The sequence below is a fragment of the Aspergillus fumigatus genome, chromosome 6 (assembly GCF_000002655.1).
Source record: "Aspergillus fumigatus Af293 chromosome 6, whole genome shotgun sequence".
NCBI lineage: Eukaryota > Fungi > Ascomycota > Eurotiomycetes > Eurotiales > Aspergillaceae > Aspergillus > Aspergillus fumigatus.
Window position 1 is genome coordinate 1848968 of NC_007199.1, and position 14923 is coordinate 1863890.

The 14923-nt window shown below is 51.3% G+C and overlaps 5 protein-coding genes across 5 annotated transcripts; 3 read left to right on the top strand and 2 right to left on the bottom strand.

Moving 5' to 3' along the window:
- Positions 1-144: 144 nt before the first annotated feature.
- Positions 145-2271, bottom strand: nimX (cyclin-dependent serine/threonine-protein kinase CDC28). Its single transcript, XM_745596.2, has 4 exons — positions 1727-2271; positions 1110-1618; positions 886-1049; positions 145-818 (listed from the first exon to the last, which is right to left on the bottom strand). The coding sequence occupies exons 1-4, from the start codon at positions 1761-1763 to the stop codon at positions 557-559; spliced, it is 972 nt and encodes a 323-aa protein (XP_750689.1). The 5' UTR covers positions 1764-2271; the 3' UTR covers positions 145-556.
- Positions 2272-2282: 11 nt separating this feature from the next.
- Positions 2283-4166, top strand: alkB (oxidoreductase, 2OG-Fe(II) oxygenase family). Its single transcript, XM_745597.2, has 2 exons — positions 2283-2780; positions 2860-4166. Exons 1-2 carry the CDS (start codon positions 2504-2506, stop codon positions 3660-3662), a joined length of 1080 nt encoding a protein of 359 aa, XP_750690.1. The 5' UTR covers positions 2283-2503; the 3' UTR covers positions 3663-4166.
- Positions 4167-4392: 226 nt separating this feature from the next.
- gmdA (putative general amidase GmdA) lies at positions 4393-6559 on the top strand (the record flags this gene model as incomplete). The annotated part of the gene is made up of 5 exons (XM_745598.2): positions 4393-4913; positions 4963-5796; positions 5855-5902; positions 5959-6373; positions 6435-6559. The coding sequence occupies exons 1-5, from the start codon at positions 4644-4646 to the stop codon at positions 6557-6559; spliced, it is 1692 nt and encodes a 563-aa protein (XP_750691.1). The 5' UTR covers positions 4393-4643.
- Positions 6560-6832: 273 nt separating this feature from the next.
- Positions 6833-8936, top strand: AFUA_6G08010 (uncharacterized protein; the record flags this gene model as incomplete). The annotated part of the gene is made up of 2 exons (XM_745599.2): positions 6833-7720; positions 7808-8936. Exons 1-2 carry the CDS (start codon positions 7122-7124, stop codon positions 8934-8936), a joined length of 1728 nt encoding a protein of 575 aa, XP_750692.1. The 5' UTR covers positions 6833-7121.
- A 235-nt stretch (positions 8937-9171) lies between these two features.
- AFUA_6G08020 (putative ABC transporter) lies at positions 9172-14687 on the bottom strand (the record flags this gene model as incomplete). The annotated part of the gene is made up of 13 exons (XM_745600.2): positions 13860-14687; positions 12683-13812; positions 12508-12630; positions 12363-12461; positions 12182-12306; positions 11365-12130; positions 11232-11309; positions 10619-11180; positions 10318-10569; positions 9981-10270; positions 9462-9915; positions 9353-9397; positions 9172-9300 (listed from the first exon to the last, which is right to left on the bottom strand). The coding sequence occupies exons 1-13, from the start codon at positions 14385-14387 to the stop codon at positions 9172-9174; spliced, it is 4581 nt and encodes a 1526-aa protein (XP_750693.1). The 5' UTR covers positions 14388-14687.
- Between the last annotated feature and the right edge of the window lie 236 nt (positions 14688-14923).

Below are 14923 nucleotides of genomic sequence, written 5' to 3' on the forward strand. Positions count from 1 at the left end.
TGCGACGCCCGCGGCTTCGTTTCGTGGATTGGGAATCGACATGGGCGAGATTCCCTGTCTTCTGCTGCATTCTTAGCTTCCTTCTTTAGACATCTGCGTAACGATGTTGGCTCCTGTCATCTTGGTAAGCACTACCAGTTGACTTAAGTGACGGATGCCAGATGTGCAGTTGGTGACCCGAGTCTGGAGAAATATTACACACAATAAATGTAGCACTAGGAGATACAGAATATTGAAACAGGTATGTGGTATGTACGCTTCTGCGAAATGGAAAATGGTCCATGAAATATCCAGTAACCTAACCTCATTTCCTGCCTTATCACACCATACTAACGCCGTGGAACAACAATTGCAGCCAATGAAAGAAAAAGATAAGACGAAAAGAAAGAAGAGGCAGCGCCCCGGCACATTGGTAACGAGTCACAGGCCGACAGGGCGAGCAAGTCAGCGAAGGTCAGCTGCGTTGCCAACGGCTTCCAGAGTTTTCGGCATCTGTCAGCCTCTCATGCATACATACATTACAGACGAACAAGTAAAAGTCGTGACAAGTTTTCAGTTAGTGGTATCCATTTCTCCGACCGCGACCCGAGTAGTAAGCGGTACCGTGGGCAAAGTATGGGTGCATGCAGGCCTGTTTGGCGGAAATTCGACGGGCGGGATCGTACTCTAGTAGAGCCTCCAAAAGGTCAAGGCCATCCTCCTCCAGGCCAGGGACCAGTGTATGGGGATCTTGACGCTTCCACTTGGGGAAGGTTGGTTTGTAGTCAGGGAATGAGGTGACGCCAGGCCAGGTGGTTTCGTCAGGAGTGCCGAGAAGCCTGTGATGCGAGACATGAATCAATGAATGACACTCAGCACACCAATTGCTACAATGAGCACACATACCTGAAGATCTTGAAAATCTCGTCAATCTCCGAATCGCCGGGGAACAATGGCTTGCGTGTGCACATTTCGGCGAAAATAGCGCCACAGGACCACATATCGACGCCAGTAGAGTACTGACGACCACCAAGCAGGATTTCCGGGGATCGGTACCAGAGGGTCACGACCTGGAGCACCATATAAGTATTCTACGTTGAATGACAGTCAATATGGCCCAATGGTCTCACCTCGTGTGTGTATGTTCTCAGAGGGACACCGAATGCTCTTGCCAGACCAAAGTCGGCCAATTTCAGATTGCCATCACGGTCAATGAGCAGATTTTGAGGCTTGAGATCACGATGCAGAATACGATGGCTGTGACAATAACGAATTCCCTCCACCAACTGGGCCATGAATTTCTTGACCATAGCATCTCCAAGTCCCATGTTCTTGCTCAACGCAGAACCTTCAGGCAACGCCTTTCCACGCCCACCCTCGCTGACAGGAAGAGCTTCCATGTACTTCTTAAGATCGAGGTCAAGAAATTCAAAAACAAGATAGAGTTTGTGGCCATCGGCGTGGACAATGTTCAGGAGTCGTACAATATTCGGATCGCTCATCTCTTTGAGTAGGGAGATCTCACGGATGGCAGTGCTCGGAACACCTTCATCTTCCGCTTCAAGTCGGATCTTTTTCAGGGCAACAATACGGTTGGGATGGGTGAGTTCACGGGCCTTGTAGACGACACCGTAGGTTCCTAGCCACGGGATAAACGGGTCAGCTCAGTTATTTCCCTGGTGGTGATTGGAGAAAATGAACTAGCAATAGCATAGTCAACATGCAGGACCCAAGTCATAGAACATACCCTCTCCAATTTTCTCAATTTTCTGGTAATTCTCCATGGTGGCGGTCTCCTTGCCAAGAATGCTCGATAATCAACTTTTGCTCGAAGGACGGTGGAATCACGAGCAAACCACTGCCAGGTGGGGTCCAACAGTGTTAAATGGAGTGTCCACTAGGTCGCTCGGACAAGGAGGAATAAATGGGTTCCAATGATGTTTAGCAGCTGCGAGGAGGGGCGGATAGGGATAAATGGAAACTCCAAGCTAGGGGGAGAGCTGGCCGATTCCGCGTCAGACACCGCACAATATCATCCAAGGGTCAAGGTCAAAATTGACCGAAATCGATGATTGACGTGCGTCCGAAGGGTTGTCGATCTGATCGTCGAGTCGAGTAATCTTGAATCGAACGAGGCTTGTTGTTATTTTCGTCCCTGCTTTTGATGGTGGGGAGACAAAGGCGGTCAGAGCAGAATAATGAATCGATGTACACAAACAAAACGATTCCCACGCGACAAAGGCGGTGAGCGCGTTCCATGAATGTTCTTTTTTCTTCGTTTCTCTCTGTCTCTTGGATTAGTTAGAACAGCGACACTGACTGGATGAAGGGGCATACCAGAGCTTAAACGATCAGTCGTCCAAGTTGCGGACTGACCAACATAACTATTGTGGGACGAATCTGCTTTCGAAGTGATAAACATCGCGAGATAGCCTTCATCCTTGGCGATCACTGAATTGACTCAGCTTCTATATGGAATAATCTAGTTACTTCTAAAGCTTATCCCCGCAGTTTGCACAATACCATGCCTCATATCAAAGGGCTCAATGCTCATGAACGGCCTCCTGAGGCCATTCGGCAACGCTACAAGTCTTATCAAAAGGCCACGCCTTCTGAGATCATTACTGATGGGACAATAATTGACCTAAAGGCTCTGAATCCTGACAATCTTCCGGACAATATATATCTGTCGCATTGGGTATCGAGTCATGACCTTCGCCCGGTTTTCCAACAGTTTGCCGGAGAACATGAGGACTTTCTCCCTGAAACTATACCCGTCTATACACATAAATCCGTCTCTGGTTAGCATATCACCGCCCTGGTCTCCTCGAAAGCGAGCGCAACCAAGAAGCAGAGCAATCGACTCCTAACATGTGGTAGGTTTGCAAATGGTTCCTTCCATATTCCCTTCTGCCGTTCAAATAGAATTACTCTCTCGATTGTTCCATCGAGATCTGTCAAACCCGGAGCATCGGACCAACCTTCACCTGCACTACCACCTCACCTACCCTGGTCAAGCTGCAAGTCAAACCGACACGGCCGTTTCCGCACCTGAAGATGGCTCCACAGTACCACAGACTGTATCTTTCTTTGAAGAGGACTCGTCCAACGTCTTATTTCCCAAAGATCCGCAGGTCCATAAGCCGATTACGGTTGAGCAAATGCTCACCAAGAAGCTGCGCTGGGTGACCCTTGGCGGTCAATATGACTGGACTGCTAAAGAATATCCTTCGGGGCCCCCGCCTGCATTCCCTGCTGATATTGCCAAGCTGCTGCGCACAGCTTTCCCTCAAACAAAAGCAGAGGCAGCCATCTTGAATGTTTATTCTCCTGGCGACACACTGAGCCCTCATCGGGATGTCAGTGAGGAGTGTGATGTAGGCTTGATCAGTATCAGTTTTGGCTGCGATGGCCTCTTTCTGATCAGCCATGATGATGGGACTGATTGTGAGATCATCCGTCTTCGCTCGGGGGACGCAGTGTACATGGATGGCACCTCTCGCTTTGCATGGCACGCAGTCCCGAAAATTGTCCCTGGCACTTGCCCGGATTGGTTGGCTGATTGGCCAAGTAAATCCGAGACACCTGATAAGACAGCATTTGGCAAGTGGAGGGGCTGGATGGCCGGCAAGCGGGTAAATCTGAACGTCCGACAAATGTCTGCAACTGACTCTCATGGGTGACGGCCAGGGGTATCGGATTCTATGATATCCCTCTCAGTTCTATGCATATAGGCTATATGCCAGTCAGAGACGAGCGTCATGTACTCCAGCGAGGGCCAGGCTGGTCGTCTGTCGCAACGGGAAAGACAATCCTGATAGCCAGGAGAATCTACCGTCTAGTTTGGCGTATACAAGGCTGTCATATATCGACACCAACATCCCTTCCGGCTGGCACCAATGATGATCTATGAGCTATTCCAGCTCAATGTCTCGTGTGCACTGTTAATGGATCATGGGATTTTATATATATGCCTCCGTCTGAGCTTACCAGCCTAGTGAGACCTGGTACTGAAACCAGTGATTGGGAGATTATTGTAGCAGGCCCCTATGAAACAGGCAATGCAGAAGCTGAAGAAAATGAAAATATAGAGTAGATTGGCCTGTTAATACTACGCTGAGGGTCAAAACTTTGTTCTTTGAACAGTACCTTCTAAATGTTCATAGTGCCGATATCCATTGCGGGAAAAAGCAAGAGATTCGCCAGGCCTAGGTACTAGCCAACCTACTTATCAACATTACTGAGCTTCCCCAATGCCGAATATGTACCATAGGACTCCAACTACTCCATAGGCTCACATCCAATGGTTCTCCAACTTTATATTTCTGTTGGAGAATAGGTAGAATACGAGGTGCATCTCAGATGTTAGTGGACAGATAACGCTGCCCCACGTTCCCCGCTGCGACTGACTATCGTCTCGCACAAGATTCCGCATAATCATCGACGGCCTCGGTTATCCCCACGGTATCTCAGTCCAGGGCATGTCTCTCGACCTGCCTAATCGGAAAAGATATGAGGTTCCTGACACCTAAGATAAGGAGATGACCCCATTCTCCAACTGCCTGCACCCGATTTAAGGCAGCCGTTTCTACCGGACGAGTTATCCCTCACACTACTCCATTACTCTATCCCATACATTCTAGCAAAACAGCTGTTAAGTCACAATGACTGTAGACTGGAGGACCTTGGCAGATGCCAAACGTCAGTCCATCCTCAATGCGATTCCTGCAAAATGGAGGATTCAGAATCCGATCCCATCACCATCCGAGCTACGGGATGTTACTGGTTACATTGAGCAGTTCTTGACCGCTCGGGAGCTAGAGATCACAGGAAACGATGCTGTGGACATCGTGAAGCAGACGACGTCTGGTAACTGGACTGCTGTGGAGGTAACAGAGGCATTTTGCCATAGAGCTGCTCTAGCACACCAGCTTGTACGTCTGCTGGCAACTATACCGTATGCCGATTGTTGACAGTGTCCAGGTGAACTGTCTGCATGAAGTATTCTTCGAGGCAGCGATTGAAGATGCCAGAAGACTCGATGCCTACTTTGCAGAGCATAAGAAGCCTGTTGGGCCTCTTCACGGTCTTCCGGTCAGTCTGAAGGACCAGTTTCATGTGCGAGGCGTGGAGACGACGATGGGATACGTGGGCTGGATCGGTACATTCCAGGGCAAGAAGGGAGATCCGAGAAGAGGCGTATTTGAAAGCGAGCTTGTCAGGGAGCTTCGCAACCTCGGGGCTGTGCCATACTGCAAGACAAGTGTGCCTGCGACTCTGATGACAGGAGAAACTGTCAACCATATCATCAAGTATACAACTAACCCGCAGAACCGACTCCTCTCGTGTGGAGGAAGCTCGGGCGGAGAAGGCGCGCTTATCGCTCTGAGAGGCTCTCCTGGAGGTTTCGGCACTGATATTGGCGGCAGTGTCCGTATACCGGCTGTATTTAACGGCCTCTATGGGCTCCGTCCCTCGTCCGGCAGGATGCCTTACGAGGGTGCTGCAAACTCCATAGACGGCCAAAATACCATCCTATCTGTCATCGGCCCGCTTGCAACAACAGTGCGCTCTCTGAGACTCCTTTTCAAGGCTGTACTCAGCCAAGAGCCTTGGTTTCATGATCCCCTGGTGCTCGAGGTGCCCTGGCGTGAAGATATTGAACGAGAGGTGGGGGCTCTGGTGAAGCAGTCAGCAACTGATCCTTCCAAGCTTGCCTTTGCTGTGATGCACAATGACGGGATAGTCATGCCTCACCCTCCGATTGCACGGGCTATGAAGACCGTTGAGGAGGTGCTGAAAAAGCTCGGACATAGGGTACGAGGATTATAGCACTGGTGTATGACCCATGTCAAGCTGACAAAGTTGGATTCAGGTCATTGAGTGGAAGCCTCCTTCTCACAGTATCGCAGTCGACTTGGCCGTATGTTTCGTCCCCTGTCCTCTTTTTCTGGGCTCTAAGTATACTAACTCCGACAGAATCAAGCTTTCACCTCCGACGGTGGAGCAGATATCGAGTATCACTTTGGCCTATCTGGAGAAGAGCCTGCTCCACAGATCATAGTCGACACTAAACTCCCCCACAAGACAGCTCAGGAAGTTGCAGCCTTGAATGTCAAGAAGCGAGAATACCAGAAGCTCTATATGGAATACTGGAATAGTACCGCGGAACTGACAGGCACGGGACGGCCGGTGGACGGACTCATCTGTCCATGTGCACCGCACGCGGCCGTGATCCCTCAGAAATATCGTCACGTTGGCTATACATCATTCGTGAATCTGCTGGACTACACGAGTGTCGTGTTCCCGGTGACTCGTGCAGACAAAACGATTGATGTCTCTCAACCACGAACTGACTTCTTCAGCGAGGTGGATAGGCTAAGCTATGAAGATTGTGAGCCCATCATCTTGGTTCACCAGATTCTTTTTGTGAGATGATTGCTAATCCGTCTTAGATGATGCCGACATCTACCACGGGGCGCCGGCGGGGCTTCAGATCGTCGGACGACGATTCCAGGAGGAGAAAATGCTGACATTAGCTGAGTATATTGGTGAAAAGGTCAAGGAGACATCACAATAGGTCTAGTTCCTAGCCTAGTTGTTATTCTGACTGATGTGTGGGCAGTTGGTGGTTCTGATTGATATGAGACGCGGTAGTAGCATCATAAATCGCAGCCATAACATCACGCATCCATTCGCTCTTGAGCCATTGTAGCAGCAGACTGAAAAAGTAGTTTAATGTAAGCGATCATTCTCATGTTTTATCATCTACTTGTCTCTGTGTATGTCAGCCTCACGAGCAAAAGACGCGGACTCGACGTTCCCCACCGCAAAGCTTGGCGCTTGTCGATCGTCACGCTCACAATCTCGTTCACGTCTTCTCTTCCTTGCTGCTTCTTTGTCTTCCTCCTCCTCGGTCCAGTTCAGCCATTTTTTCTTTTTCTTCCATCACTTGCAGCTCTATTACGTCCCTCACTTGCAATCTCAGGCCCCACTCTTCATCGTTCCAGCTGTGACGCACAAGCGCGGGCCTTCTCTTTCATGCATTGAGCTGCAGAGCTTCCCTCGGGTGCGAGCTGGTCAACGCGTTTCTGGTGTCACCGCGACTCCACGTTCTCCAGCAACTTGAATCTTGTGGAACAATGGCAGAAACCACACCCTCTCGTCCGAATGACACCCCAGAAAACTCTCCTGGTGGAGGCGATGACAACCAGTCCCAATCGGCAGGCCAGTCCAAGAATCCTGCTTCCGTCAAGGATCGAAAATGCCAATACTGTCATCAGGCTTTCACGTCCTCGTCACTCGGCCGACATTTGGACCAATATCTTTTTAAGAAAAAGCCCGACGGGGTCCACGATGTTGAGGAGATTCGGCGCATTCGAAGCGGCATAACCAGACGGCAGGCCCGCACATCCTCCGGCAAACGGGATACTCCTGAACGGGCCATGGGCAAGGGCCCATCGGAGCATTTTGCAGGCGGGGAATATGGTGCGAAGCCGCGCGAGGGGGCGATTAGGATGATGTTTAACACACCTACGTGGCATGCGACCGGTGTCATCAATGATATTCCGAATCCGGGTCAGACGCCGGAGGGTTCGCGGTTCGCGACCTCGCAGTCTCGAACGGGGGTGATACATCTTCCAGACTATGCGAGTAGGGGTGCCAGCGCCAAGGATCCAGATACAATGAGGGCGTTGGAGTTGGCTCTGCGAGAGGTTCTGGATAATATTAAAGCTGCAACGTGCGTGCCCGTCATTGCTCGGTCCTTGCAACTGAAGAATGTACCGGAAATCGAATAAGACCTTACTAACAATAATGCGCCCAGTAGTTCCCGGATGCGACCTCGGCTTTCGCCATTCGATTTCGATATTCAGTCGGAGACATTCCCCTCGCTCTGCCTTCGCCTACTACCCCCGCCTCCCAGTCTCTTCTCTACCAATCCGTTCCCATCACCGTCATCTTTCCCACTGAAGCCCCCTGGGGTAGAACACCTTGATATTGTGCGACAGGCGATTCGAGCGAAGATCGACCAGTGGCAATCCGATCAGCTGTCCACGCAATCTGCGAACAACTCCCCCGGTCGGCCCCCGCTCGGCCTGGACGCTAACATGATCAGCCGCAGCGCACAGCAACATGAAGATATGAGCCTGAGGCATCTCGAGCTGGCATTCAAACATTGGGCCTCGCTGCCACCGGAGACGCGCTTAGAGGCGTGGCATCTTGAGATCACCCGCGCGTTCGCCCGTGAGGTGGAGAAACGGAAAACATTAGACGAGCAGCTCGCTCGCGTCCAGCAGGAAGCCAACCAGCTGCGCGCACAGGTCGAGAAGCTGGGTTCCTGCCAATGGCCCCGCGAGTTCGCCCTCTTCCCGCCGGACACCCTACCCCTCCCGCCCGCTGTTGCGCGGGAGCTAGACGCCAAGGAAAGCCAGATCAGCCCCGGTTCGCCTCGGTGGGACTACGATAGCGTTGTCGCGAAGTGGAAGCGGGTCGTCATGCACGACAAATCCATGGGTCGCGTCGGCGTCGGGTATGGCAATCCTCCTCTCGACGATCGCAGTAGCGCGGACACCAAGGCCCGCGCGACAGAGGAGCCGCCTGCCTCTGCTGCTCTTGCATCTACATCTACATCTGCACCTCCGTCCGCACACCCCCCGCCGCGAGCCCTCCAGCCCGCTCCTGGCCCCGCGCTCGCCGCAAGTCCAGACCAGTCGTCCTCGCATACGGGGGGCGCCTCGGCTCCATCTAGCCAGAACACCTCGCCTTATCTCCGGAGCCCCCAGGCAGGTCCGCAAGCCAAGCGTCCTCGATTAATGAACGGTGCAGATGGCGGCCACACTTCGGCAGCGAATCCATCGGCCACGGCGCCGAATACGTGGAATCCGCACAGCCACCAGTCCCTTCCGGGTTCAAACTTGGCTAGTGCGTCTGGACCACCGCCTAGCTCTGGGGCGTAGTTTGATCTTACCAAACCGGATAGCCGCCGCCATCAGCCTACATATGTAGGCCTCAGGAGATATATACAATGGGGAATGCATGTTGGAACCCCCTTTCTAACTGTACAAATACTGGGAATTGATATATACTCCATTTTTCAATTCTCGCAAGGAAGTCTGCAATTATTGGATATGTAAATCATAATACATTGAAGACAGAGAAAAGAGACGAGATGTTATGGTTCCGGTAGCACTATCACTTTACAATCTTCCTCGTCTTCCGTGCACTAATCCACCGCTTTAAATCCCCCACGCCGTGAAGATAAAGCCAGGAGAAGAAGTAGACCGCCGCGAAGTTGAACACAGTGAATGCCCAGAAAATTCCCTGCTTTTGTCAACTCGTCATTCGCCGTGCAACAATAGTCGGAGACACTTACGTAGGCACGCCACTTATGCGAGTAGAAGACGTTGAAACTTGCCGCCTGAATGGAAATATTAGTTCTGCTCTAAGACAAGGATGAAAAGGGGTTAGAGGGAGAAACGTACAAATGCATCACCGATGGAATACGGACAATACGAGCATAGGCCGCCTGCAGCGTCTTCGACGTACCCGCCAGCTTGTCTCGCAAAGGCGCCGGCGTAGGTCTGGCAGGTCTGACCCGATGGGGGAGAGACCTGGGTCACCTCCCTGCTGACGCAGCGGACGGGGATGTTATGGGTGAGGACGCCGAGGAAGCCCTCGAGGAGGTAGTGGAAGGGGGTGAGCCAGTACATCCAGGACTGCCAGAAGTGGGGGAGTGCGACGTAGGGGACGACGACGCCGCAGAAGGCGACGACGAAGGTGAAGAAGCAGGGGACGAGGAGGGAGGCGAAGAGCTCGTTGGGGGAGAAGGCGGCGATGAACTGGCCGAAGCTGACGTAGTAAAGCTCGAAGACCATGAGCAGCATCCAGGTGTAGCCGGAGCTGAAGGAGTCGCGGGGGAACCATACGCCCCAGTACCTAGTTGTGTTAGTGGTGGGAGACAGCTAGACCTTGGCTGAAGGGGGCGACTCAGGTGAGCTTACCAGCAGTTGAAGTAAATGGATCCTGCGACGACGGAGTAGGGCAGCTCGGGGAGGATGGCGCTGGTGACCATCGCGGTCCATGAATAGATCTTCGAGTTGGCCTCTCGTGATTCGTAGAGGTTCCGGAAGTGCAGGAACCTGGGCTGGAGCTGCTGGATCAAGGGCGGCGAAATGGTGAGAGTCATGAAGATCGAGAAGAGCCGCGATTGCATATCGATGTAGCTATTTCCCAGATGCCAGAATGTAAACGTGTTAAAGAGTCCAGTGAAGATATGAAGGAGGAATTTGCCCTGTTGCTATTAGCTTCAACTCCCCGATGACGAAACTGCACACTCACGAGAGTATACTGTGGGGATCTCCAGTATGCAACAAACGCCCGCTTGGTGACAGTCACGATCTGGGTCCAGATTGGCATCGCGTATTCCCGGTGTTCGTCTTTGTTCTTCCTGATTTCGCGATTGCGGCGGGAGCTGATGATTTTGTCAATCTCTTCGGCCAGTTGTTTGCATTGAGGAGACTGGGCCCAGACATCTCCCCAGTCCTTTCCCTTATAGTCCGGGTTTCCGGCGCCGATGACCTCGAGCATATACTGGGAACTTTGTTAGTTTAGGCTTAAACAGATGAGGCACAAGACGTACTTCGGCAGGATTCGCATGAGGCGGACACTTCTTAGCACCGTTCGACTCGAAATACTCGATGAGAGCATTCGAGTCATGTCCCAGCTCTCCATTGTACACAACCCTACCTCCACTTTGCAACAGCAGGAGGTCATCAAACTCTTCGAAGAGAACCGCGGATGGCTGGTGAATCGTGCACAGAATCGCTTGTCCAGCGTCCGCAAGCCGTCGAAGGAACCGGACAATGTTGAACGCGGCAAGCGAGTCGAGGCCACTTGTAGGTTCATCCAGAAAGAGTAGAAGCTCAGGCTTACTTGCCAGCTCTACTGCAATGGTAAGCCGCTTGCGTTGTTCTGGGTTCAGGCCAACCCCTCCTGAGCCCACCGTTGCACCGGCAATTGGGCGCATCTCAAGTAGGTCGATGATCTTCTCACAATAGTCATATTTCTCCTGAATGGGGACTTCTTTGGGCTGCCGCAGAAGCGCAGAGAAACGGAGAGACTCCCGAACAGTTGCGGTAGGCTCATGGATATCCATTTGTTCAGCAAAGCCAGTTGCTCTTTGGAAACTCTTAGGAAGTGGCCTAAAGTTGTAAGCGGCGTTCACGGATGCGAAGCGTGGCAGTAAGACCTACTTTCCATCTACTAAGAAGGTACCAGTGACAACACCAAAGTTGATCCGCTGTGCCAAAGTATTCAGTAGAGTTGTTTTCCTGTAATGCCCTGTGTTAGCTACTTGGTTTCAAAATGATGGTGGGCATGACTGACCCTGCTCCAGAAGCTCCCATCAAGGCAGTAAGGCGGCGGGGTTTGACGTATCCGTGGACGTCCTGAAGAAGCTTCCTTTGCCCGCCCTCATACGGGATGGTGTAGTTGACATCTTGCCAAGTGAAGATAGACGTGCTCTGAGCGATGTCTTTGACTTCATCACCAGTCTCTCCGGGTTGGGTCTTCTCGGAATCAGCATTGACGGCATTCTCTTTCTGTCCTGATTCTACATCCTCAGGAAGTTCTTTATTTTTCACGGCCTCCTCAACATTCTTTGGCGCTTCGTTCCTCTTAAATGTTGTAACTGAGCTGCCGCCTTTGTTGGGTTGCTGCAACTCCGTACCGAGCATCGTCAAGGCAACGAAAAAAATGAACCACGCGATGATGATGCCAAAGTTTCGCCATAGATGAGAACGACTGTATGTGAAAGCAGTCTTGATGTAACTCGACCCTTGGACAACCAGCTGATTCGGAGTGCTGCCCTGGACCGCACAGCTTTGGTGACCGGGCTGTGCATTGGGACCGTCCGGTACAATATTTGGCCTTACGCACTGAATGTCGAGGTTGTAGAACTCATTGGCCATGATAGCTTCAAATGCATATTGAACGGGATTTATCCAGATCAGCCATTTGAACCACGGGTGCATCTTCCATGGCGGGATGAGATAACCTAGAGCGCCGTGAGAAAGGGTGCCATTTGGGAAGAATTTCATCCTACCTGTATAGACGACGAGTGCTTGTATGGCAACTCCAGTAAGACGAGTAGCTGCTTAATTAGCGAGAAGGTTTTGTTGAGAAAAGCACAGCAGACACGTACCGACGTCAAGAGAAGCAGACACCGCCCCGAGAGCTCGAAAGAATGAATACATTGTCATGGTGAGAATGAAGATGAACAGAAACTGAATAAAGAATTGGGACGGAGTCCGGGAGAGATTTGACATGCTTGGACAAACAGTTAGCGTCAACGTGCATGACTCGAAGCCAGACAAGATGCATACAAGTATACAATCAGCTCGAAAAGTGTGACCTGGACGAAGACCAATGGAACGTCAACAACGACCTGGGCTAGAGCATAGGCGGATGGGCGGTAGAAGGAGCTGAAAAAGTCAGTATTTTACCGTGTTCTGCAGGAGATACACATACAAGCTTTTGTGTTTCAGCATGATCGGTCGACTTTCGAAAGACGCTGTAAGTTCTGCCATCGCGAGCAAAGCATTGAAGAGGAGAATGAAGAACATGACGCCTCCTCGGGTGAATACACCACCGCTAGGACATAGATCAGTTTGAAGAGCATCCATCAGTGAACATATCGACGAACCTGGTTGGCGGAAGATTGTAGAATAAACTTCCTATGATCAGAGCTTGGAAGACCAAAATGCACCATTTTCCCACCAAGGTCTGTTTGTCGCCGTACATGATCAGAAATTGTCGACGAGTTAGAACAATGACCTGATCATAGAAGGGAATGGTGTAATTCTTCTTCGGCATTTCCTGCCTCGCCTGTGCACGTTCGTGCTCCTGTGTCTCTAGCTCTTTCTCGAACTGGCTAATCTCTTGAAGGGCAGCCCTGTAGGTATCACTGTTGCGGTACACTCTTCGAAAGTCCTCGCCAGATCTCGGAACTCGGTCATCCCATCCACGTTGGATACGCCGCGCGTGTGGATCACTGACCGAGGTCAAAAAGTCTGGGGTGGTCCACCGCGGGGGACATTCAAACCCTAGGCGTTCGAAGTATGCCTTTGCCTCTTTGGCGCTTCCATAGTATGCGCATTTGCCCTCTTCGATCAACATAACCTTGTCAAACAAGTTATAAAGATTCTCAGAAGCTTGGTAGAGGGCTACAAGCGTGGATACGTTCGCCATGTCGGTAAGAGTTCTCAGACTCTGTACATATTCCAGGGCAGTACTGGCGTCAAGGCCTTTGGTCGAATTGTCCCAACATTGTGTACTGGCCTTGGTAATCATGGCCTCGGCGATGGATACACGTTTTTTCTCTCCTCCTGAGATGCCGCGGATGAGCTCGTTGCCGACTTTGGTGCCCAGCGCATGTTCAATCCAGAACAGCTTGGCAATTGCAGAGAGAAATGTGTGCTGATAGTCCTTTCGGCTTTCCCCCGGAATGCGTGAGTCTTTGCCTGGTGTGCGGGTTTTAAGAGCGAACAGAAGGGTATCCCGGACGGTCAAAGTCGCATAATGAAGATCATCTTCGGGGTTATAGGACACTGCAGATTCAATCAGCGACAGTATGCTTGCAGTGTGAATAATAGCAACTGTACCTTCGGAGCGGTATTTGTCGGCCATGAGGTCAGCATCTGCACCTCCATAGCGTACATCTCCTTTGATGCTTTTGTATCCTGCCCTCTGGTTGCCAATCACCTTCAGAAAAGTCGAGCATCCAGAACCTGGCCGTCCAAGGACCAGGAGCATCTCACCTGGTTTCACGCAGCCCTGGACACAGTCAGACAGTGAATTGATAAAGAATAAGGAACACGGACGGTGAAGTCATCAAGTATTGTCCGCAATGGGTGATGGCCAGCACCGATTCCTTTCCTGCCTCTTGTCAAAAGGTCTTTGATGCGTCTAGGCACGGCAAGAAAGATATCAGAGTTGGTAGGCTGCAACGCAGCTCCCAGGCCAACCCCTTTCACAGTCAAGTCTCTCCAAATAACACCGGCATGTCGAGTTTTCTCCTCGTCAGAAACGGATTTCCTTTCCTTGCCGAACATGTGAGACATCAGCTTCGCAATCTGGGCCATATCCTCAACGCCTTCTTCACTACGGCTGGTGTGTCGGCGGGAGAGGATACGGTTGATGTGTTCGTCGCCGTACTGTCCATCACGAGTGGACTTGGAACTGACATCCTCGAATGCAGTCGATGGTTCATCGTCGATTGAGGAAGACTCTTCCGTGTCGGGACCGGAAGCTTCTGGGGAAGCTGCAGAATTCGCAATGTCATGAGAAGATCGCCCTTGCGGGGAAGCATCCAGCTCCTTTCGATGCTCTACGGCGCGCTCAGCGTCCATTGGTGCAGGCTGCAGATCAGGTCACATGTAGGATGTAAGATAAACTGTTCGCACTTTGGAGACATAGAGGAAGCGTCGAAAAGGTCTGTAGATAACGATTACAGGCGACAAGACAGCAGTAAGGATGAGACGAAAACAAATTACGTCAGGAACTTTTCAAGGAAATGTCTTCCCCGGATGTCTGGCCTAGATTGACCGAGCATATTTGTGAATACAGGAAGATCGATAAGCTCAGGGTCACATCACTATTGGCGAGATGCGCGAGCTCGGCATGATCCAGACGTTCCGTCAACTGGATTCATGCCGATGCGAGCATAATATCGGAAACCACAATAGCCGACTGTCCGATTGCATTGTGTTTCCATCGATGCAAGTGTTCTGATCCAGGGATTTGTCCAGTCAGGTGCGCTTGTTGATCGATGGAACTGGCCAGAGGATCACAATGAGATCATCACTCGCGATCTGGATACCCCCGATCACCGCCGATAAGTATTAGCTAAGACTTGTGAACAATTCAGAATAACTATGCAATTCAA